Source organism: Pan paniscus, chromosome 6, assembly GCF_029289425.2.
Source record: "Pan paniscus chromosome 6, NHGRI_mPanPan1-v2.0_pri, whole genome shotgun sequence".
In the NCBI taxonomy this organism is placed as follows: Eukaryota; Metazoa; Chordata; class Mammalia; order Primates; family Hominidae; genus Pan; species Pan paniscus.
The window spans coordinates 78,853,434-78,879,453 of NC_073255.2; the positions used below are offsets into that span (position 1 = coordinate 78,853,434).

Sequence of the window (26,020 nt, forward strand, 5' to 3'; positions counted from 1 at the left end):
CTCTGTCATCCTGGCTGGAGTGCAGTCTGCCACCTTGGCTCACTGCAACCTCTGCCTCCCAGGACCAAGCGATTCTCCTGCCCCAGCCTCCCTAGTTGCTGGGAATACAGGCATGTACCACCACGCCCAGCTAATTTTTTGTATTTTTAGTAGAGATGGGGTTTCACCATGTTGGCCAGGCTGGTCTTGAACTCCTGACCTCAAATTATCTGCCCCACTCAGCCTCACAAAGTGCTGAGATTACAGGCATGAGCCACAGTGCCTGGCTGATATATCTTTAGAGTAATATATTTGTATATATAACTCTATGTAGATCAAAACTAAAAGTCTGTTTTTGTTTGTCAGCAGAGAGGCCACATGTACAAAAAATATACAAAACAATTTTTAAAAAATATTTAATCAAGACTCAGAAATGTACATTAATTATACTCATGCAATTTTTATGACCATAAAATGACCCTATGGTTAGTAATAATTCAATTGTACATATTAAAATAAAACTGTATAATGAGCTTGTAATACAAAGGATAAATACGTGCTCGAGTTGAGGAATACCTCATATACGCTGCTGTGATAATTAACTAATGTATGCCTGTGTTAAAATATCTCATATATGCCATAAGTGTGTATGCACACTATCCACCCACAAAATTTTTTTAGAAATCTAAATAGGGTAAAAAAGAATACAAATTTGATCTATGAGAAAAAAATTATTCTACTTATTTGCAGTTTAAACCACTGGCAGGACAGGCATGGTGACCCACGCTTGTAACCCCACCAATTTGGGGCACTGAGGCGGGTGGACCACCTGAGATCAGGAGTTAAAGACCAGCCTGGCCAACATGGTGAAACCCCATCTCTACTAAAAATACAAAAATTAGCCAGGCGTGGTGGAATGTGCATGTAGTCCCTGCTACTTGGCTGACTGAAGGCAGGAGAATCGCTTGGACCCAGGAGGTAAAGTTTGCAGTGAGCCGACATCATGCCACTGCACTCCAGCCTAAGCAACAGAGCAAGACTCCATTTCAAAACAAACAAACAAACAAACAACACTGGCAAAAAAGAGATTACTAGAGATGTCATTCCCCTACATTAACAAATAGTACATTGTTACCATCTTATACTTAGAACCTTAAGTAAAATGGGACCCATTAAATCTGATGACAAATTAACACTTCATTCAAAGCACAATAGTTTTAACACATTAAAAACAACTTTGTTTAATGAAAAAATTAAGTTGACACATAATCTTTAAAAAATTTTTAAATTTATTGCATTTTATTACATAAACGTACAATTGATAAAAAACAATCTCTCCTATCTCTGATGAAACAACTGATCAAATACTTTCACAAACAATGGGAAGAGTCAACATGACGGAATCTGAGACTTGAGTTACATTATTATTTGCTTTTCAGAAACTATTTTTTTATAGAAGAAAGAAGCATACCTCGAAGGTAATTATGAATCTCGAAAAAAACTACTTCTTTAACATGTATATGGTGTTAGCTTTGGATCTCTTTTACACTCAACCCTCTGATTTAGTGTAATGTATGAAGTTTCAGTGCCTTCATTCTTTCTACTGTGACCCCTCAGATGTTTATACAGACTTAATTTTTGATTTAATATGTTTTCCCCATTTACTGGTTCTGCAAAAATATTTAGTACAAACTGGTGTTTTCTAAGCTGTAGGTTTTGAACAAATGTTTTTCACATTCATTACATGTTTAGACTTTCTCTCCAATATAAATTCTCTAATGTTCAACAAAGTTTGAGCATCTTCTCAGATCTTCAAATTTTTCCTTTAATATAAAATGTGTACAATAAAATCTGTAATGGAAGTAAAAGTACAGCAATCCTCTTTAAGTTTGTATGTTTGTCTTCAGAATAACTGGTCTTTACTTTAAAGGCCTATATTTTCCAAAAGGTCTTTTTACAGTAATCACATTTATAATTTTTTTTTGAGACGGAGTCTTGCTCTGTCACCCAGGCTGTAGTGTAGTGGCTCTATCTCAGCTCACTGCAACCTCTGCCTCCCCGGTTCAAGCAATTCTCCTACCTCTGCCTGCCGAGTAGCTGGGATTACAGGTGCACGCCACCACACCCAGCTAGTTTTTCTATTTTTAGTAGAGATGGAGTTTCACCATGTTGGCCAGGCTGGTCTTGAACTCATGACCTCATGATCCACCGACCTTGGCCTCCCAAAGTGCTGGAATTATAGGCATGAGCCAACACACCTGACCTATAATCCCTTTATTAAGTATAAACTTTCTGATATTGAGTAAGATGTGACCTGATATTAATGGTTTTTAACATTCTTTGTATTTGTACAATTTTTCTCTAGTATAAATGCTTTCCTGTACCATAAGGTGTGAGAATTTGTTAAAAGTTTTGCCACATTCTTCATATTTGTAGGAGTCTTCTTCAGTATAAACTATCTTACCTACCATAACGTGTGACTACCATTTAAAGTCCTTGCCACATTTAACACATTTCTAGAGTCTCTCACCAGAATGATTTCTCTTTTTTAGAAAAGTTTGAGGTGTGCTTAAATGCTCTGTCACATTTTTATGTAAGCAGAGTTTCTCTCCAGTATAAAATTTTTTAGTGAGTAAGCATGGAGAACCAGTTAAAGGGTTTGCCACATTTTTTTCTACAATTGCAGGGTTTCTCTCCAATATCAATTATCTTACATTTATTCAGGTTTGAGGACTTTTGAAAGACATTATCATATTGCTTATTGCAGGGTTTCTCTTCAGTATTAATTCTCTTATGTATAATAAGGGTTCAAGACTAGTTAACAGCTTTACCACATTCTTTGCTTTTGTAGAGTTTCTCTCTAGAATGAATGATCAGATATTATGTAAGGCCTGAGATGTGCTTAAAGGTTTTGTCACTTTTTTATGTTTCTAGGGTCTCTGTAATGTAAGTTCTCTTAGGCTTTGGGAGGCTGACAAAGGTGGATCACCTGAGGTCAGGAGTTCAAGACCAGCCTGGCCAACATGGTGAAACTCTATCTCTACTAAAAATACACAAATCAGCCAGTGTGGTGGCACACGCCTGTAATCCCAGCTACTCAGGAGGCTGAGGCAGGAGAATCGCTTGAACCTGGAAGGCAGAGGTTACGGTGAGCTGCGATCATGCCACTGCACTCCAGCCTGGGTGACACAGGGAGACTCCAACTCAAAAAAAATTTTTTTAAATAAATTCTCTTAGGTTTATTAAGGTTTGAGGGTTGGTTAAAGGCTTTGTTACATTTTTTTACATTTATAAAATTTCTGTCCAATATGAATTCTCTTACGTTCAATTAAGGTTTGGAACTGGTTAAAGGCTTGGCCACATTCTCTACATTTGTAGTGTTTTTTTCCAGTGTAAATTATTTTATGCATTATAAGGCCTGAGGGTGGACTTTGCCACATTATTCACATTTGTAGGGTTTCTCTCCAGTGTGAATTATCTTATGTTTAGCAAGACTTGAATGCCACTTAAAAGCTTGGTCACATTCTTCACATTTGTAGGGTTTCTCTCCAGTATGAATTCTCTTATGTTGCATAAGGGTTGAGGAGCAATTAAAGGCTTTGCCACATTCTTCACATGTGTAGGGTCTCTCTCCAGTGTGAATTCTCTTGTGGTCAGTGAGGGTTGAGGATAAGCTAAAGGCTTTGCCACATTCTTCACATTTGTAGGGTCTCTCTCCAGAATGAATTCTCTTGTGGTCTGTGAGGGTTGAGGATAAGCTAAAGACTTTGCCACACTCTTCACATTTGTAGGGTCTCTCTCCAGTATGAATTCTCTTGTGGATAGTAAGTGCTGAGGAGCGCCTAAAGTCTTGGCCACATTCTTCACATGTGTAGGGTTTCTCTCCAGTATGAATTCTCTTATGTCTAGTAAGGTTCGAGGATAAGCTAAAGGCTTGGCCACATTCTTCACAGGCATAGGGTTTCTCTCTAGTATGAATTCTCTTATGTCTAGTAAGGTTTGAGGACCAGCTAAAGGCTTTGCCACATTCCTCACACCTGCAGGGTTTCTCTCCAGTATGAATTCTCTTGTGGTCAGTGAGGGTTGAGGATACGCTAAAGGCTTTGCCACATTCTTCACATTTGTAGGGTCTCTCTCCAGTATGAATTCTCTTGTGGTTAGTAAGTGCTGAGGAGCGCCTAAAGGCTTGGCCACATTCTTCACATGTGTAGGGTCTCTCTCCAGTATGAGTTCTCTTATGTCTAGTAAGGTTTGCAGACCAGCTAAAGGCTTTGCCACATTCCTCACATCTATATGGTTTCTCTCCAGTATGAATTATTTTATGTGTAGTATGGTTTGAGGAGCAGTTAAAGGATTTGCCACATTCTTTGCATTTGTAGGACTTCTCCCTAGTATGAATTACCTGATGTTGATTTAGGTGTGAAAGCATGCAAAATGATTTGCCATATTTGTTACATTTGAAATGTTTCTTTCCAGTATATCTTGTTTTATCTCTATTGGAATTTGAAAATTTACCAAAGACTTTGACATATTTATGAGTCTGAAATATTTTGTTTTGGGTAGTTGACAAACATTGGTTAACTTCACTATAACCTCCTTTGTGCACCTCACATTCACCCACACTTTTACAGCATTTTTTAAATTGTAATTTCTCATGTCCACATTTTCCATATGTTCTCGGTATTACTTTTTGGAGTGAATCTTTGATGCCCTGCTCTGGATGAAGGTCTTGGATGAAATGGGAACGCGTAACTGAAAGACACAAAAAGCACAAGTTACTCCACTTTCTGGACTCATATAAATATATTCTACACATGAAATATATAAAATTACACAAGGTACATTAGCAAAATGCCATATCAAAATACCACAGGCCATAATTCCTTCATAGATGTATAAATGTAACAAAATCATAGTGATCAAAATACCTTTGTTGGAAATTTATAAATAAAGTAAGTGTGTGCACCATGTGAGCACGATGTCCAGAGCCATGCAGAGAGAAAAGAAAGGTCTGCTACATTTACCCAACACAGCCCTTCCTCATGCCCAGTAGAAGAACATAGTGCCTTTAATAACAGCTTTAAGTCTTCTGAGCTCAAAAGTGAATGTTACAACCGCAGAAAGACTGCAGTATGATGGGTAGAAGATAGGTGTAGAACGTAGTTACTGACCACTAAGAAGAAATATGAAGAAGTCTTTTAATTGAAAAATAAATACAAATTGCAGACAAAACACATCCTGAGAACATGTTTGTGAGAATCCCAGAATCTCTACCAAAGAAAATTGGTGTCATGCTATGACAGGAAGGAGCTGCATTATAAAGATCATGAAAGGTAGTTTTATGTTAGTGTCTAAATCTCCAACAAAGATTACAATGTATATAAAACATGAGGACAACATGGTGCAATCAAAAAAATCAAAAATTTTGAAAAAGCAACTATAAAAATAAAGATGTAGATCTTGATTTTTAAAATTTAAGATAATCCATATTATGCTCAATGAGAAAAATGGAAAACCAGACACCTAAATAAAATAAGAAAAATAAGAATACCAACAAAACTTGCAATAATAAAAATAAACAAGGTGGAGTTAAAAAAGAATAACTGAAAAAATTTAAAAGTAAGAAAAAAGTACGTATAAAATGAAGAAGCTAAACAAACAAACTAGGATATACAGAAAAAGATCCGCAACACAAATTTAAGCAAAGTTTCAAAAGTCACAAACCAGAAGATAATCTTGGGAGCTGCAAGATAAAAGTGAAGTATTATTTATAAGCATAGTCCTCTGAGACAACCAGTGAATTTGTAAACAGAAACCTTGCAGGTCAGAAAAGAACTGTGTAAAATGGTCAAAGGCTGAAAAAAATTTTCATGGTGAGAATAATAAAACCAGAAAAATGTACTACAACATAAAGAAAAATAAAACTCTTCCAGAATGAATAAATGCTGGAAAAGCACATAATCATTGTATGTGCCCTAAATAAAATGCTGAAAAGAGGTCTTTCCACTTAAAACAACATGATGAAAAATATATGTAATCATATGAAAATACATAACTTTCCGAAAAACATATGCATATACAAAAAGCAAAATTCTGTGGCATTATTGTGATGGTGCAGAAAATACTTTTAGTTATTCTTTAAAATTTGAAAAATATAAGCATAAAAATCATAAAACATAAAAAGATATAATTAGCAACATCAATAAGAAGTATAGGGTAGATATAATGAGGACAAATTTTTCTATGCAACTGAAGTCATTTTTTTTTTACCAGTTTAAAATATACTGTTGTAACATTTAAGATGTTTTACAGAATCTCCAATGTAGCACAAAGAAAAAATCTTTATAGACACACGAAAGCAAATGAGTCAATTACTAGCATGAGACAAAGATTGATATTATATAATGGTAAAATGAGTCCATTTACTAGGAATCTATAATTATTATGTCTATCTATATGTATATGCATATATAACATCAGGGCTTCAAAACATATAAAGCAAATATTGACAGAAATGAAGCAAGAAATAAAATAGCAACACAAAATTATAAACATTAAGACCTCCTTTTCAATAATAAATAAAAAATTTAAATAAAAGATCAATTAAAAAAACTGAAAACCTGAAGAATATTATATTGTGTATGAATTTATTTTGCATTGCTATAGAAAATAACCTCAGACTGGGTAATTCATAAAGAAAAAGATTTTTTGATTCACAGTTCAGTAGACTGTACAAGAAGTATATGCCAGCATCTGCTTCTGGTGAGGATATGAGGAAGCTTACAATTATAGTGGAGGGCAAAGAAGAACCAAACATGTCACATGGTGAAAGACGACGTGAGTGTGAGGTGGAGGAGCCAGGTTCCTTTAAGCAACCAGCTCTCATGTGAATTAATAGCGTGAGAACTCTATGATTGTGCCAAGTCATTCATGAGGGATTTGTCTCCATGATGCAAACAGCTCTCATTAGGCCCCACATCCAACAGTGGAGATTACATTTCAACACGCCATTTGGAGGGCATCGACACCATATCACAAACCAAATAGGCTAAACAGACATGTACAGAACTCTCCAGTCAAAAGCAAGTGGATACACAATATTCTTATTTGCACCTGCTGCATTCTGTTAGAACACATAAGTCTTGGTAAATTTCAAAAGATCAGCCAGCTGCAGTGGCTCACAGGTGTAATCCCAGCAGTTTGGGAGGCCAAGGTGGAAGAATTACTTGGGGCAAGAAGTTTGATACTAGCCTTGGGAACACAGTGAGACCCTGTCTCTACAAATAATTCAAAATTAGCTGAGCATTGTGGGGTATGCCTCTAATGCCAGCCGCTCAGTAGGCCAAGGTGAAAGGATTACTTGAGTTCAAGAGGTTGAGGCTGCAGTGAGCCAAGATTGTGCTACTGCACTACAGTTTGGGAAACAGAGTGAGAAACTCTGAGTCAAAAAAAAAATAAGAAGAGCAAAATCATACAGTATGTTTTCTAACCCAAACTGAATAAAACTAAAAAGAAAAAAAGTAATACTGGCAAATCAAAAATACATGGAAATAAACACACTCTTCACTGTATTCTTGCACAGGGTCAAATAATTTAAATTAATTTAATATTTTTTCTCAAGGGCCAACATATTTAAGTGATGACTTAATTTGTTAAGATGTCAATATAACCCACAGTGGTGAACAAATTTAATATAATCTGTATCAAAATTCCAAAAGTATATTTATTCCTAAAATATTGTTTAAAATTTTTAAATTTTATTATGAACCAAATCTAGAGAAACACACATGAAAAACACAGTCACTATACTTCATAATTGCAAAACATAATAAAAAGCTGCAATAACAATAACTATGTGGTATTCACAAAAAGACAGATAAAGACATGATAGAACAAAATAGAAAGCGCAGCAATGAACTCTTCCGTGTATGACCAAATAATCTGCCTCAAGGTTGCCATGAGCAGACAATGGAGAAAATATAATCCCTTCAACAGATAATGTTGAAAACTGGACATCTACATTGAAAAAATGAAGTTGAATGGTTTAATTGCATCACATACAAAAAATATTTTAAACAAAGTACTCAGACTAAGAAAAACCTAATGAAACTCTTAGAAAAAAAGTATAGTGCAAAGACATGACATTGGTCTTGGCACATTTTCTTAGATATGCCATCAAATGCATGTGCAACAAAGAGGAGAACAGAAAAATTTAATTGGGCTAAACTTCAAAATTTCTGCAATCAAATAAAACATTTAATAGAGTGACAGTGTCTCCCAAGAAATCGGTGACAATATTTGAAAATCACATGTGATAAGACTTAATATTGAGAATACATAAACTACTCCTAGAACTAGACAACAATAATTGAATTACTTGATTTGGAAATGGACAAATGAGCCAGGTGCGGTGGCTCACACGTGTGATCCCAGAACTTTGGGAGGCTGAGGTGGGCAGATCACCTGAGGTCAGGAATTCGAGACCAGCCTGACCAACATGGCGAAACCCATCCCTACTATAAATACAAAATTAGCTGGGTGTGGTGGCACATCCCTGATCCCAGCTACTCAGGAGGCTGAGGCAGGAGAATCATTTGAATCCAGGAGGCAGAGGTTGCTGTGAGCTGAAATCGCGCCATTGCTCTTGTTGCCTGGGAAACAAGAGTGAAACTCCATCTCAAAAAAGAAAGAAATGGAAAAATGATTAAACTAAATTTTAATAAAAAAGATATACAAATGGGAAGAAGCATTTGAAAGGTTGCACAAAATTAATAATTTATAGAAAAATGCAAAACATAATCACAATACAAAACAAAATCACCTTACATCAATTAGGATGGCCACTATAAATTTTTTTAAAACACCAACTGTTGATGATGTAAAGAAATTGAAACCTATGTAAGTTGTTTTTTATGAGAAAAAAGATACAGCCATCATAAAAACATCATAAGTGTTCTTTAAATAATCTAAAATGAAATTATCATATAATACAGCAATACCATTTATGAGTCTATATCTAAAATACGCAACACAGTAAAATGAAGGCATAAAAGGTACCCTGCTTGCATATCCCCCCACAGCAAGTGGGGGGATAACCAAGCCTCTAAATAAATAAATACATATAAAAAATTAAAAAATTTGTAAAAAATTTGTAAAAACTTTAAAATATATTTCAAGGCTATAGTAATAAAAACAGAATGGCATGTGCAGAAAAATGGATGACCACCAATGAAAGAGAAACTACTATTCTCATACATTTTAGACATGATGCAAAAAAAAAATTTTAATGGTTTAGAGTTTTTCAAAAATATGCAGATATTAGTGTGTTCCCAAAAGCAATGGCAAAGCAGTCAGTTTGCGCAGTCCCTGATAACCTTTAAAGAAAACTTCGGCTCACACTGCGAACTTGAAGAAAGATTATTGAAGCAGAAGTGGAATCCTTAGAGACTTTAACAGCATGAGGCAGGAGGTGTCCCTATGTGAGAGTAAAAGAAAAAAATGACTTGAGCTTCTCAGAAACTCTTTTCATCAAAGCACAGCTCCCCAGACCACATTTTAAGGTCTGGCTGCCTCCTTGATTTGTGTACCTCTCATCTGTCTCATCTGCTTCATTCGCTCTCACCTACCTGGGTGTTTGGCTACCATCTCATTTCTCTTTATATTCTGGGACTCTTTATTTTGCTCCAGACAGGTGATCAAGTCTGGCTTAGAGACAGCAATACCTGTTTTATTAAGGAAAAAAAGTAACATAGATCATGCTGAATTCTTTAATTACCAAATTAGTATTATGCTTAGAGGATATAATAGAAAATTCTAGAAAATTAATATTGATTCATAATAGAACTTTCTAAATATTCAGAAAATATTTTAAATTTGTAGGTCCTTAATTTCACTACTCAGTACTACTGAATCAAAAATTGGTGGCAGCAACTGAATTCTAATGTGTGGGCAATGATCTTTTATGCCATGGCGTTTTTGGAATTCCCACTAACCTAGAGCAAAAGATACATAAGCTCAGGAAAGGCAAAAGTTCTGGTCAAGATAAAACATCTTGAAGAATTTGTTCTACAGCAATGAATCCCCAAGATTTTCTTAAAATTGGAGATCTGAAATTCATTCATGCAAAGCAGAAATTACCAAAAACATCTTAGAAAAGAGAAAAGCAATATATTAGGAATTATGTATTGAAGTTATCCTCACCCAGGGAGACCAGGTTTCTGTAGTTCTCTAACATCACATCTCTATATAAATTCCGCTGAGCACAATCCAGGCATTGCCATTCCTCCAGAGAGAATTCTATAGCTATGTCTCTGAATGTCAACGGTCCCTGGAAAACAAACAAACAAACAAAACCACACATGAACACACAAGCACTTACCACATGGCCATAGGCAGAGATTTTTATTTGACTCAAGTTAAAAAAGAGAGTAAAAAGAAGTGGTTCTCACTTACAAGAGTGACTAAAATTATTCAATAAGATAATTTTTAACACTGAAGTATTCTCTAACTCTGAGAAAAGAGGATAGCATAAGATCCACAATACCACTGTAGATTTGATACTTTTCTGGATGATACATTATAAAATTAAGGGCATCAACATGGACATGTCTTTTTCTTTTCTGTTTTTCTTTTCTTCTTTTTTTTGAGACCGAGTCTCACTCTGTTGCCCAGGCTGGAGTGCAGTGGTATGACCTTGGCTCGGTGCAACCTCCACCTATCGGGTTCAATCGATTCTCCTGCCTCAGCCTCCTGAGTAGCTGGGACTACAAGCATGAGCCACCATGACTGGCTAATTTTTGTATTTTTAGTAGAGGCGGGGTTTCTCCATGTGGACCTGGCAGGTCTTGCACTCCTCACCTCAGGTGATCCACCCACCTCAGCCTCCCAAAGTGCTGGAATGGTAGGCATGAGCCACTGCGCCTGGCCGGACATGTCTATTTTTGAGTGCTATATTTACATCATATAGAATAAGTTGTGTATATTTCTCAGATAGAAGAGTCATGATGAATTGGAAGATACCTCTCAAGTCTTACTATGTGCAATAACTAAAGATCTTGTGAGATTTTGTTTCAGGAGATTTCGGAGGAAGTCTGAATTTCTGAATTTTTAGCAAGCTCACCAATGTTTCTAGCCTAGTAAGAATATTTTGTCAAATATCCAGTAAATGGCAGAGTTTGGGTTTTTCCCAGTTTCTCTCACCTGTAAATAAAGATAAGAGCCTTCATTTTTAAAAGACAAATATAAGCAAAAGTCATCTAAAAGGAAAGGACAGCTTCCAGATTAAATGCAACGGTTTATGCACTTCAGCTAGTAAATCTCCTAAGTGTCCTTAATAATTAAGAGAATAAGAATTAACTCTAGAGTGGAAAAAAATGTCATAGAGATCTTGAACCAAGTGAATAAAATTGTTATCAACTTTATTAGGACACATTTTTATTATGTGCTGATGCACACACAACACAGCATCACTGCTGTGGCATTTCTCTCCTCTCAGAAAAGTAAATTATAATCTACATTATATATATATTATATATATATATAATTTTATTATATATATATATTATATATATATATATAATTTTATTATATATATATATTTTTTTTTTTTTTGAGACAGAGTCTCGCTGTGTCACCCAGGCTGGAGTGCAGTGGTGCCATCTCATCTCACTGCAACCTCAACTTCCTGAGTTCAAGCAATTCTCCTGCCTCAACCTCCCAAGTAGCTGGGATTACAGGTGCATGCACCATGCCTGGCTAATTTTTGTATATTTTTTTTAGTAGAGATGGTGTTCCACCATGTTGGTCAGGCTGGCCTTGAACTCCTGACCTCACGTGATCCGCCTGCCTCGGCCTCCCAATGTGCTGGCATTACAAGCCAAAGCCATTGCACCTGGCCTAAATTTAATCATAAAGAAACATCAGTTTCATGCAAAGTTGAAGGTGCAGATAACTTCCCTGTTCTGTAATTTTTATTAGTAATTTTAAGGAGTCTTTCCTTAGCACCCTGGAAAGCAAGTATCTCCTAACAGTTTTTTCAGAACTTTCTGTGTAATAAATGCCACCCTGTTTAAATGAGCATTTTCTAAACGCTGTTCTGCATGGAACTAATAGAGCACACAGATGAAACCTCAATATAACATGTTTCACTTTTCACTAATCTCCAAAGACAACGGTGTTTCCCCAATAGAAATCTTGAGTATCCACACCTTCTAATGTTCAACAGCTACAATGGGAACATTTTATATATCGTAGGTCATAAATTTGTGGTAAGAATTCTGCATGATATACAAGAATCCAAGATGAAGAGAAATGTATAGAATGCTATGGCATAGAGAAAACAAATATTTTTTTCAGAACCCCTTGACTATCATAAAAATCACAAAAAATAGTTGAAACAGATTCATTAGGGATCAACAGCACAAGTAGAGAAGTAAAAATTTGCAAGTTCTGAACACAAGGCATTCCAAAAGGCAGAGTGGACACTGCGCTTGATCTGAGACATGCTCACCTGAGAAAAAGTGATTTGTTTCTTTTCCTCCTCTTTCTCTGAAATGTATTTTCAGATAAGATGCTCTGGACATATCAAACCTGCATCTTGAGAATATGACTTTAAAGTGCAACCTATTCACCTGCTACCACCACACACACCCACGGGCGGAAGACCGAGACTTGCAGAAAACATTCACCCATTTTTGTTGTTTATAACTGAAAAGATTTAAGAGCAATGAGAGAACAATGAGCTTCTCCACAGCTATTAAAATATAAGTTTCTTTGTCCCTGCCCTCCCCTATCAGAAACCAGCAATTTTCTTTAGAGTAATGGGAACATGAACCGCACTGACCTCTTCCTACCAAACTGAAACAGGGCAGGCAGTGCAGCCTTCCTTTGATGCAAAGGTTGAACTAAACTCTCCTGAATGTATCTTGAACCCCTCAAGTTTATAAATCACTTGGTAATCTTGGCCCCGCTCTATGCAACGTGATTCTGCAGGATCCAAAAGGGTCCAGGAATGGGCTTTTTCAACAAGTCCCCTGTAAATGCTGATTGTGCTTTCCCAGACACATTATTAGCATTAGCAAGAGAAAGCAGGCACAGCAGAGTCCCTTACACCCACCACATTTGTCACAATACTAATACTTCTGCTACAAATAAAAACAACCAATTTCCACCCTGAAATGCTATATTTTTGTTGGCTTTTTTAAGTTTACAGGGACAACAGAAGACAGCAATGTCTGAGTGAATCTGCACCTGGGAAACCTGTACACATGTACTAATAAAACGTTTATTAAGCAGGTACTGTGTGCTCAGGAGCATGTCACAGAACACTGCGCTGGGAATAACACATTTTGTGATTTAATTTTCATAGCACCTTGGGAGTTGGTACTAAGTGCTGAATAATTTTTAGCATTTAGATTAAGAGCACAGCATTTTTATTTCTTCTTATCTTTCTCATTAATTTTAAAAAGAAAATGTATAGAATAATTCAATACAAAAAAAACATGTGAAAGGATGCAATTACATAAAAATGGAATAATCAGCTTCCAAATGGCTATTTTGGAAATAATGAAATTAAGGCAGAAATAAAATTTTTGAAACTAATTACAACCGAAATACAACATACCAGAATCTCAGGGTTAGAGCTAAGGCAGTGTTAAGAATAAAATGCATATCACTGAACATCCACATCAAAAAGTTAGAAAGATCTCAATTTAAAAATCTAATGTTACAATTAAAAGAATTTCAAAAGTAAGAGCAAACCAACTTCAGAGCTCACAAAAGTCAAGAAATAACCAAAATCAGAGCCGAAATGAAGAAGTTTGAGACATAAATAACTATAAAAAGTTCAATGGGCCACGCATGTGCTGTGGCTCGCTCCTGTAATCCCAGCACTTTGGGAGGCCAGGGCGGGAAGATCACGAGTTCAGGAGTTTGAGACCAACCTAGCCAACATGGTGAAAGCCCATCTCTACTAAAAACACAAAAATTAGCTGGCCGTGGTGGCACATGCCTGTAATCCCAGCTACTCGGGAGGCTGAGGCAGGAGAATTGCTTGAAACTGGAAGGCAGAGGTTGCAGTGAGCTGAGACCGCACCACTGCACTCCAGCCTGCGTGTAAGAGTGAAACTCTGTCTTAAAAAAAAAAATTCAAAGGAACCAGAAGTTGATTCTATGTAAACATAATAAGATAGATAAAACACTAGACTAATGGGAAAAAAAGAAATAATTCAAATACAAACAATTAGAATAAAAAGTAAAAACAAAAACAAAAACAGATGCTTGTGAGGTTATGGAGAAATTGAATGCTTATATGCTGCTGGTGAAAGTATAAATTTATTTAACCATTGAGAAAAGCAGCTTGGCATTTTTTCAAAAACCTGAAAACAGAATTACCATTCCCAATCCCGCAATTGGGAATATACCCAGTGAATGTAAGTTTTTCTGCCATGAACACACATGCACGCATATGTTTATTACAGCACGATTCACAATAGCAAAAACAAGAAATAATCCTGTATGTCTTCAATGGTAGACTGGATAAAGAAAATGTGGTATGTAAACACCATGAAATAGGATGCAACTATAAGAAAGAACAACATCATGTCCTTTGCAGCAACGTCGATGGAACTAGAGACCGTTATTTTTAGAAAACTAGTGCAGGAACAGAAAATAAAAACTGTATGTTGTCACTTATAAGTGGGAGCAAAATAATGAGAACACGTGGACACAAATAAGAGAACAACAGACACTGAGGCTCAGTTCAGGGTAGAGGATCAGAGGATGAAGAAAATCAGAAAACAAATCTGTTGGGTACTATGCTTAGTACCTGAGTGATAAAATAATCTGTGCACAAAAACTTCATGATATGATTTTACCTATACAACAAACCTGCACATGTACCCCTGAACCTAAAATAAAAGGTAAAAAAAAAAAAAAAAAAAAATCGGCTGGGTGCGGTGGCTCACACCTGTAACCCCAGCCCACTGGGAGGCTGAGGCAGGCAGATCACCTGAGGCCAAAAGTTGGAGACCAACCTGGCCAACATGGTGAAATCCCGTCTCTACTACAAATACAAAAATTAGTTGGGCCTGGTGGCACACACCTGTAATTCCAGCCACTCGGGAGGCTAAGGCAGGACAATTACTTGAACCTGGGAGGCGGAGGTTGTAATGAGGTGAGATCGCACCACTGCACTCCAGCCTGGAGGACAGAGCGAGACTCCCTCCCAAAAAAAAAAAAAAAAAAAAAAAAAAAAAGCATTTCTTGGAAATTACTATCTTGAAGGAAATATTCAGGCCTAGGCAACCACAGCCTGCCAATTAACCTCTGATGACATAACCAAGAAATTTTTACCTGGATCTCACAAATAAACTACATAACTGTACCAAACCAATTATTGAATCTGGTTTGCTTCGTCATGAAACTTATAACAGACTTTTCTTCAAGTCTCTCCCGTGGATCACAACCCACAAACCATAGCTGGGCGCTCTATGATTCTTGAATCACACTTTGATCAGATTCTCATTTTTAGAGTGACTCCCATACATCTCTAAAAGGAAAAATTAGGAACTAAGGACCCCAGGACCACAGCTCTTTCCACTCATGAATCTTGCACCCTGAGTCAGGATTCTCCCCTGATGACTTTCCCATCCCTGTACAATCTGGGTGAGATGAGGCGCTGGGAGTGCAGAGCAAACCAGAGAGGCCTCCAGTCCAGGGTAAAGCCACTGCAGAGGAAAAAGACAGAAATCCCAGGGTCCCAGGCGCTGGCCCAGGCACCATCTTGCGGCTGGAGAGGACGAGAGCCGAGCTGGGCCAAAGACGATTTGGGTCGTCAGGCTCTGGAGCTGACTGCGAGAAAGTCTGGGACCTGCTACAGCCACTTTCTGCCGGTTCCAACCAGCCCCCACCCCTCTCTCACGATGGCAGACCCAGCACTCACCATTTCCCGGCTTCCAGGGGGTCCCGGTCTTTTAGCCACAAATCTGCAGATACCTGCAGGACACAAGGACACATAGGCTTGGCCTCTAGGAGCAGAGGACACAGAGCAGTGAAGAGAAGAACTGCAGCTCTGGACGCAGAAAACACGAAAGACCCGCAAAATTACGGAAGTAGCCTGTTCTTTCCAGCTGCATGCCTGATTGGACAGTTTCTAGACCACAACTCCTGATTGGATAAGGTTTCAGGCCCCACCCTTCATGCCCTGAGTGAGGGAATATTTGATCAGACACTGGGCTGAGGGAAGCAAAAATAACAGCCTAGGCTGCAGCCTTCACAGGCAGGGCTTCTTCCTTGATCTGAGCCAGGCCAACTTCAGAGGATATTTGCATTTAACCTTGTGTATAATGTCATACGCATTTATAAATGATATATAATATTTATTCATAAATTGAAATAATGACAATTATTTTAAAATTTAGGATTTTATGCCCTTCCTTGCTGCGGATCCTTTGCAGTGATATGGTGTGACTTTCTGGCTCCACCCAAATCTAATCTCAAATTGTAATTCCCGTCCATGTGCGGTGGCTCACACCTATAATCCCAGCACTTTCGGAGGCCGAGGCGGGCAGGTCACTGGTTCAGGAGTTCGAGACAGGCCTGGCAAATACGGTGAAACCCCGTCAATACTAAAAATACAAAAATTAGCCAGGCGTGGCAGCGTGCCTGTTAGTCCCGGCTACTCGGGAGACTGAGGCAGGAGAATTGCTTGAACCCAGGGGGTGGAGGTTGCAGTGAGCCGAGATGGCGCCATTGCACTGCAGCCTGGGTGACACAGAGAGACTTCCTCTGAAAGAAAAGAAAAATTGTAATTCCCATTTGTCAGGGCAGGGACCGGGCAGGAGGTGATTGGATCATTGGTGTGGATTATCCTCATGCTGTTCTGGTAGTAGTAAGGGAGCTCTCAAGACACCTGACGGTTTAAAAATGTGGCACGTCCTCCCCGGTTCTCTCTCTTTTTCCACCATGTAAGATGTGCCTTGCTTTCCCTTCACCTTCTGTCATGGTCATGAATTCAAGTTTCCCAAGGATTCTGCAGCCATGTAGGACTATGATTCAATTTACTTTAAAAAAAAAATTACGCAGTTTGAGCTATTTGTCTGTAGCAGTGTGAAAACGGACTAATACATGCGGACAGCCTGAGATTTCAGAAGGGAGGCAATCCTCTGCAGTAAAATATGAGCCACATGTAAATTTTTAATTTTCTAGTAGCCAAATGTTAAAAATAATAAAAAAAAAAGTGGGGCCGGGCGCAGTGGCTCACGCCTGTAATCCCAGCACTTTGAGAGGCCGAGGTGGGGAACCACCTGAAGTCAGGAGTTCGAGACCAGCCTGGCTTACATGATGAAACCCCTGCTCTACCAAAAGTAGAAAAATTAGCTGGGCGTGGTGACAGGCATTTGTGATGCCAGCTACTAGGGAGGCTGAGACAGGAGAATCGCTTGAACCCAAGAGGCAGAGGTTGCAGTGAGCTGAGATCACACCACAGCACCCCAGCCTGGTGACAGAGAAACTCTGTCTCAAAATAAAAAAGAAAGAAACAGGTGGAATAACAGGTGGAATTGATTGCAACAACTTAATCAGCCCAATATATCCAAAATATTATTATTTTAATATGTGATTACTATGTAATGGTTAATAAAGCATATACATTTTTGAAGCTAAATCTCTGAATGTACTCTTGTATTTTACCTTTCTAGCACATTGCAGTTCACACTAGCCACATTCCAGCGCCCTGTAGCTATGTCAGAGGCGTCTGAAGCAGAGAAACTGCATCTGGAATAGGTGCTGGGTAAAATGGGGCTGAGACCTACAGGACTGCATTTCCATGAGGCCCGGCTTTCTAAGTCACAGGATAAATAGAAGATTGGCACAAGATCCATTTTACAAAGACCTTGCTGATAAAACAGTTTGCAGTAAAGAAGCCACAAAAATCCACCAAAACCAAGGTGGGAATGAAAGGGACCTCTGGTTGTCCTCAGGAATCACTACACGCTAATTATAATGCATCAGCATGTGAAAGACATTCCCACCAGCGCCATGACAGTTAACGAATGCCATGGCAACATCAGAAAGTTACCTTACATGGTCTAAAAAGAAGAGAAACACTCAGTTCTGGGAATTGCCCACGTCTTTCTTGTAAAACTCATGAATAATCCACCCCTTGGTTAGCATATAATCAAGAAGTAACTGTTAAGTATCCTTAGTTGAGCGGCCCACATTGCTGCTCTGCCTGGAGAGTAGCTATTCTTTTATTCCTCTACTTTCCCAATAAATTTGCTTTTGCTTTGCACTGCAGACTCACCCAAAACTCTTTCTTCTATCTTTTTTTTTTTTTTTGTCTTTGAGACAGCATCCTGCTCTGTCACCCAGGCTGGAGTGCAGTGGCGCCATCTTGGCTCACTACAACATCTACCTCCTGAGTTCAAGAGATTCTCCTGCCTCAGCCTCTGGAGTAGCTGGGATTACAGGCATGCGCCACCATGCCTGGCTAATTTTTTTACTTTTAGTAGAGATTGGGTTTCACCATGTTGCGAGGCTGGTCTCGAACTCCTGACCTCAAGTGATCCTCCCGCCTCTGCCTCCCAAATTGCCGGGATTACAGGCATAAGCCACTACCCCTGGCTCTAAATTATTTCTTGTACGAGATCCAAGAACCCAATCTTCGTTTCTGAATTGGGGCCATTTCTGGAAGCTTCTTTTCAGTGAATTACAAAAGGATGATACTAAGGAAACCCGCAGCTCAAAGGAAATAGACTGAATTACCAATTGGCTAACTTTTTGTAAGTGGTGGCATACCCGGGTAAAGAATGGGATCGGGTTAGTAGCCCAATTTAGTGGAGTTAGAGTGTCTCCTAAGACAGATAAGATAAAAGGTCCCTTTTAGTAAAAGGCAAGAACACTTGAAAAACTTGTGTTTGAGGTGCAGCTTAGAAAGGTTAGAGTCTTTCCTAAGATTTAGGGGGTTAGAGGCCCCTCTCAGTAAAGTCCCTCTCAGTTAAGATTAGATTTGGCATTATGGAATATTAACCATTGCTGTCTTTGTGTTTGTTTGTTTTTTTGTTTGTTTTGAGACAGAGTCTCACTCTTGTCACTCAGGCTGGAGTGCAGTGGTGAGATCTTGGCTCACTGCAACCTCCACCTCCCAGGTTCAAGTGATTCTCCTTCCTCAGCCTCCCAAATAGCTGGGATTACAGGCGCCCACCACCACACCTGGCTAATTTTTGTATTTTTAGTAGAGACAGGGTTTCACCATGTTGGCCAGGCTGGTCTCAAACTCCTGATCTCAGCTGATCCACCTGCCTCAGCCTCCCAAAGTGCTGGGATTACAGGCATGAGCCACCGAACCAGGCCTTGTCTTTGTATTAAGTTGCCTTGCACTTTTTGCTAATGGCTGTGGCTGACAGAATTAGGTGAGTACAGAATCATGGAACATGTGGAGATTTTTCCTCCCTAAAGTGGGAAACTTGAGAGCAGATGGGACTGCAAAAAAGATTCTTTCACAACCAACAAGCGGCCACCTAAACTTTTGATTCGGTGCAATGCTTGGGTCTTTCTCTGGCTTTCCTGAGCTCCTCACCTTTCCTGCCCTGCCATAGGCAATCTCTCTCTCTCTCTCTCTCTCTTTCCTTTCCTATCTTTTCTGTTACTCTAGGCCACCATCTTGCGCAGAGATCACATGTTGAAACTTCTGGTCAGAAGTCCCTGAAACAGGCCAGGCATGGTGACTCACGCCTGTAATCTCAGCACTTTGGGAGGCCGAGGTGGGCAGATCACCTGAGGTCAGGAGTTGAAGACCAGCCTGGCCAACATGGCAAAACCTCGTCTCTACAAAAAATACAAAAATTAGCCAGGGTGGTGGCAGACGCTTGCAGTTTCAGCTACTCAGGAGGCTGAGGCAGGGAGAATTGCTTGAACCTGGGAGGCAGAGGTTGCAGTGAGCTGAGTTCACGCTACTGCGCTCCAGCCTGGGACACAGAGCAAGTCTCAGTCTCAAAAAAAAAATACTCCCAAAGAAACAAAAAAGAAGTCCCTGAAACAAACAACAACAACAACAACAACAAAACAATGGATGAAATTTCCCTCTTGTTTTATGTTCTTGGGAGCTTGACCTTGTAGCCATGTGGCAGTATTTTCTCTTGGTTTCTACCATCCGGCATACATAAATTTTGAAATTTATGTTATACTTAACTCTAAAAATGATCTTGAGCAGTTAAAAACCTTTGCAAGCTCAAAATTGGCTGCTGGAGGCTTCTTCTGGGAGACTCCAACGGAGACTGCTCAGTGCTGTAGCTCAGTAGCTGGGCTTTGCTGTCTCACAGTGGCAGCCTGGGTTCAGGGTTCAATTTCTAGCTTAGGAGATGAGTCCTTTCTGATTTGATATCTGTGTGAACATTTGTTGATTCTCTTCCCCTCCATGAAACATTTTGGATTTTCCTTTCTCTGAGCTACCTTTGAAGATTCTAGATTTTGTAAAAACTGCTTTGCCACCTTTTTGAAAATACTTTGTACACTTGTGGTTAGGTTCTTAACCTTAGTTAAAGCTTATTGGTTTCAGGAGGTGGAGGTTTCAGTGAGCCAAGTTTGGTCACTGCACTCCAGCCTGGGCGACAGTGGGAGACTCCATCACAAAACAAAACAAAACAAACAAAACAAAAAAAGGCTTATTTGTTTCACCTGTGACGTTATGTTAGTAAAGTTCAAAAGCCAGAAATATTGGCAATTTGGCATGGCTAAAGTCAAGCAATGAGAGAATTAAATACATGTTTTCAGAAAGAGCATCATGGTTAAAAGCTGGCTTAATTATTATTATTATTTTATTTATTTATTTTGAGATGGAGTCTTGGTCTGTCACTCAGGCTGGAGTGCAATGGTGCAATCTTGGCTCGCTGCAACCTCCACCTCCAGGGATCAAGCAATTCCCCTGCCTCAGCCTCCTGAGTAGCAGGGATTACAGACACCCACCACCACACACGGCTAATTTTTCTACTTTTAGTAGAGACGGGGTTTCACCATGTTGGCCAGGCTGGTCTTGAATTCCTGACCTCAATTGATCTGCCTGCCTTGGTCTCACAAAGTGCTGGGATTACAGGCATGAGCCACCACACCTGGCCCAAAAGTCAGCTTAATTAATTGCAGATATTCAAGCTCCAACAGCTAGAAGTCCTTAGAAAAAACAGAGGAGGTGCCACAATAGGCATTTTGGGAAAAACATCTGTTTTCTTCATGAAACTCCAGGAATTAGAAGTGGATAGATCCCTCTCAAAGTCTAAGGCTCTGTTCCATTTTTGCTTTGCATTATCTGATGGTTTTTACTTTCTGGGGTATCAGAAATTACTTCACGTTATGAAAAAATTTAGATATGTAATAAGTAGGTAGGAAATATACATTCAGGGATGGCTAATGGCAGCTATGGGGGGATACTTGGCTTTTTGCATATTTGAATCAGAGAAGTGTGCTCTTGGCCACCTAGAAGGCATGGAAATGTCCCCGCCCCCCACTGACAGGTAAGATGCCAATGGGAGATGGGCTGATTCCCTCTTTTTGGGATCCAGGTTCTAGTATGAAAATAGGAGTCTTAATCTGGGGGGGGGGGAATCTGTTTTGCCTTCCAGCTGTGCCTACTTATTAAGCTGTAGAAATTGCTTAGTTTTTGCTTTCCTGGTCCTATTTCTCCTATGGATCCATCTTGAAGCCAGGGTGGTAATCCAATTGAGAAACTGACAAATGAAAAATCTTACAGGTACTTGATCTTCTTCCAGCTGTGTGTTTATATGTGTTGTGTGTGTAATATGAAGGAGATTTGATTAATTGGTTTAAAAATAATAAGAGCTCAAATCAAATATTTTATCAGAAAAATAGAAACCATGGTGTATTTTAGTTTACATCACTTTAGTAATCATTGGGAAATAAAAACAGTTTTACACGCTAGGTATGTAAAAAAAGTCAAATGTGTTTTCGGTAAAAGATTACAAGAAGTCATGGGAATGTAGATTACTTTTGTCCTAAATTAAAGGATCAAAGGATTGTTTTAAATTAGATAAAACAGAGCTGAAGGATTAACCAAGTTGTGAAAAGTTCGTAAAAATTTACATCTGGTAAAAGAAATTCTGTGTGTTAACATATTGGCTAAAGTTAAAGGGGTATTCAGTTTTTTATAAATTGAACACTGGAATAAAAGTACAACTGGTTTTCTTTAGAGCACTACTCTGCTCTTTCACAAAAATTGTAAAGTATTATAAAAGGGTTATAGGAATCTTACCTTATTGTCAAACTGATTAAGACTAGATAGATTTGTCTATAAGGTTTTATTAAGAATTAGGTTTGACATCAATAGTACATTAATGCAAGGGTGAGATTTAGCTTTTTTTCATGAACAAGATTTTCATGTAATATTTTTAAAATGAAATATTTTTATCTGCCCTTTTGAATAAACTGGAGCAAAAGGAAAGGAAAAAAAGATTGTGTGGAAAGTGAAGTCTTCCCTCTATTAGTGAGTAAAGGTTTTTGTCTTTTTAAAATTTTTGAGTTATCATTTTGGTTAGTGAGTGACTTATGATAACCTGGGATTTGATATTTGACAAACCTTTAAAAAATCAAATTATAAATTATGTATTTTTCTTACCTAAATATCTTTTAGATATTAGGTCCTCTAAAATACAAAAATGACATTTGGCTTATTTTGTATAAAAATCAAACAGGAGGAAATGTCAGAAAGCATTGTCAGGCCGGGTGCAGTGGCTCACACCTGTAATCCGAGCACTTTGGGAGGTCAAGGAGGGTGGATCACCTGAGATCAGAAGTTAGAGACCAGCTTGGACAACATGGTGAAACCCTGTCTCTACTAAAAATACAAAAAAATTAGCCAGGCGTGGTGGCATGCACCTGTAATCCCAGCTACTCGGGAGGCTGAGGCAGGAGAATCACTTGAACCCAGGAGACGGAGGTTGCAGTAAGCAGAGATTGCAGCATTGCACTCCAGTCTGGGCAACAAGAGTGATACTCTATCTCAAAAACAAAAAAAAAAGGAAAGAAAGAAAATATTGTCAAATATGAAATGGTGTTTGGTTTTCCTTGGGCTGTATTTGTATAAACATGTTATTGGTATGTGATTCAAAAAAAGGGAAAACTCCCATAATTCCAATATAACTTAGTGTATGTTATTAATAGTAATAATTGTTATGTAAAATCATTGTATGCAACAGAAGTAACCAAAATCTGTCAATTGTAGCTTTAATAGTGGCTGTCCTAAGATTTCTTTGTCATCCACAGACAATTGTTGTCTTGTTTTAATCCTCTTTGAAAGGTGATTTATAATCAGGTTTAGGACGTTGACAGGTGCTCTTAAATGCAGGTTTCTGATAACTTTGGAAATTTTGGCAATAGAATAAAGAAAAAAACTTTCAGAACTCTCATGGAGAGCTGAAATGTTCATCAATATCAAGCAGAACAGGAGATAACTGCGTGGAGTGAACTAATGTAAGACTAAAGTAATCTTTTTGACTTTGCTTAAAATATTGGTGATCCATTGTTTTGTTTTTCAGAGTCCTGGAAACTTTTATTTTGAGCTATTTACAGCTTTTAGCAATTGAGTAAAATATATTTCTGTAAACAAAATTTGGAGCACATTTGTTTCTATCTGTTTTCTCCAGAATTTGGAAACTATTTGTGAGTATTCTTAACTTATGGCAATATAATTTGTATAAGTGCAAAATAATGTTTTCTTCTGCAACAGGACACTGTTGGAGAAATTAGTTATTTTGCCAAGGCTTTGGCTGGAATGACGTGCTTTCCTTTAAGGAATCAAACTTGACTTATAGAGCCAATAAAAGCCCCTTGGGAAAACTGGCTTTATGCCTTGTCTACACAGTCCCTATACAGGGTTCCTAACCTGGGGTAAGTAAATAATGTCACTTTTTGACAGGTTCATGAGCCCCAAGTTATCCCGTGATATCAAAAAAGAAATTTATGCAACTCATATTTGAGGGTATAGACTCATGACTGGCTCAGCTTTAAAAAGTCTTATCTGAGATTCATTTTATGGAACAGTTTCATCAAATCCAATTTTTAAAACCTATGTAAAAATAATTATTCTTGCTGCACTTCGTACAAATAATCAGGCCAAGTATAATAAAGCAACTTGGTCATACCATGATTTGTCTTTAGTAAAATGGCAGACTGGGGAGAGTAAAAAATTATACTTCAAGAACTATGGTACATCTGTTATTAAATTCTAGATTTATCTGTTGTTGTTGAACTTTTTTTTGAAAGAAGTTGAATCTTTGAATAAGCCAATGACAAGTTCTAAAATTGAGGCAGTAATAAATAGCATGCTAACCAGAAAAACCCAGGACCAGATGTTTTCACAGCCTAATTCTACCAGAGGTACAAAGAGGAGCTGGTACCATTTCTCTTCTGAAAGTATTCCAAGCAATTGACAAAGAGGGACTCCTCCCTAACTCATTTAGTGAGGCCTGCATCATCCTGATACCAACACCTGACCCTGCTGGCGCTGGTGGTGGTGCAGCATGAGAGGGAGTGGGGATGGGGTTTATCCACGGGCCAGGGGTTAGAGGATTCCCTGGGCAGCACACTGCCTGGCTCCATTCTCTTCATTTTAGATATATTGGGAGGGTTTGACACACAGAGAAAGAGGAGACCCATCTCAATAAAGTGTGTGAATAGGGGACGGAAATCAAGGACCAATCTTTGGAGGAGGGCTGCTTGTATCTAACTCTGAGAACAGACTGGGGCGGCATGGGATTGGAGGAGAGGAAGGAGCCTCTTAAGAGAAAGGCCCCAAGAGGCTGGGCCCCTGCTCCCTCCCTTCCCCACAAGGCCCCTTGAGCATCTTCCACCCAGGCCCTGTGAGTATCCTGTCCTTCCCTCTGTGTCTAGAAAATCAAAGTTCTCCAGGAGATGTAGCCACTCCAGGTGGCTGGAAAAAATGACTATTTTCAGCCCAAGGAGCAATTTTGGGTCTGCTTTCAGGCAATGAAGTGGTTAAATGAGAATGAGAGAAGAGGACCCAGTAAATTAGCAGAGGGGAGGAAAATACTTTTTTGTGGCCAGCTACAGAGAGCCTGTGGCCATAGCTCCCTGGCCAGTGTCAGGTCCTGTTGCATAGTGACCCCTGGGGCACAAATATTCCAGCTGGGCAGGTACCGGGAGGGAGACCTGAGGTGTGACTCCTGGTAGCCTCACAGCTGCCTTAATGTCCTGAAGCTACAACCATTTCTGCCAGCGGCCGCCCCTATCCCAGCAGGCCAGCAGCTCATCCAGCACCTGTAGTGTCTGAGGCTCCACCAGAATGTGATTCAGGACATCAGCCCTGTACCATCCTTGACCTAGAGAGTGAGCCCCAGGGAACAACCTTGATGTGGGTGGCAACTTAGCTCCATGGTGTCTCTGTTACCAAAGACCAATTGCTCCTGCTGGTTGGGATTAGATCCCAGGACCTCTGCAGGTGATGTGGGTGAGCATGAGGCAGGCACCCCAATATTTGATGCTCTGGGGCTTAACACCTGCACAACAGGCAAATGGCACCCCCACTTGGCAGACACCCCAGTGAAGGTCAAAGCAGCCCTGAGTGGGGAAGACTCTGACCCAGAGCCTGGAGTCCCACCAAAGAATTCTCAAACCAGGGTCTAAAAACTCTTCCTCAAAATGGCTAGGGTTCAGTATTTGCAGCTTTGCCAACCCATGTCGATTGCAATGACTCAAATCTGCAGTTGCAGCGTGACAGCAGCCTCCCGCAGACAACCTGTGAATGAAGGTGCATGGCTGCAATCTCATAGAACTTTCCTTACAGGCACTGAAAACTCCAATTTCAAAATATCAAGTATGATTCTTCTTTTGGTTTGTTCGACCATTTGGAAATGTAAAATTCATCCTTGGCTCATGGGAGACAGGAAAGCAGGCAGGGACAGGCTGCACCTTGATGACCTCTGGCAGAAATGAAGCTCAGAGGAGGAGATGACAGGAGGGGGTGAGCCCAGCCCCCTCACAGCTGAGATTTACCCCAGGAGGGGTCCCTGCCAGCACC

The 26,020-nt window shown here is 39.1% G+C and overlaps 1 protein-coding gene across 3 annotated transcripts; it reads right to left on the reverse strand.

The window, feature by feature from the left end:
- Positions 1–1,250: 1,250 nt before the first annotated feature.
- LOC129398280 (zinc finger protein 479) lies at positions 1,251–16,132 on the reverse strand. Of its 3 annotated transcripts, XM_055115260.2 has the most exons (4): positions 15,920–16,132; positions 10,180–10,306; positions 9,606–9,701; positions 1,251–4,731 (listed from the first exon to the last, which is right to left on the reverse strand). In XM_055115260.2, exons 1-4 carry the CDS (start codon positions 15,920–15,922, stop codon positions 3,419–3,421), a joined length of 1,539 nt encoding a protein of 512 aa, XP_054971235.2. In that variant the 5' UTR covers positions 15,923–16,132; the 3' UTR covers positions 1,251–3,418. The 3 variants fall into 3 exon arrangements, with proteins under 3 accessions (XP_054971235.2, XP_057158718.1, XP_063462332.1); XM_057302735.1 differs by lacking the exon at positions 9,606–9,701 and having other exon boundaries at positions 3,201–4,731; XM_063606262.1 differs by lacking the exon at positions 1,251–4,731 and having other exon boundaries at positions 9,598–9,701.
- Positions 16,133–26,020: the final 9,888 nt, after the last annotated feature.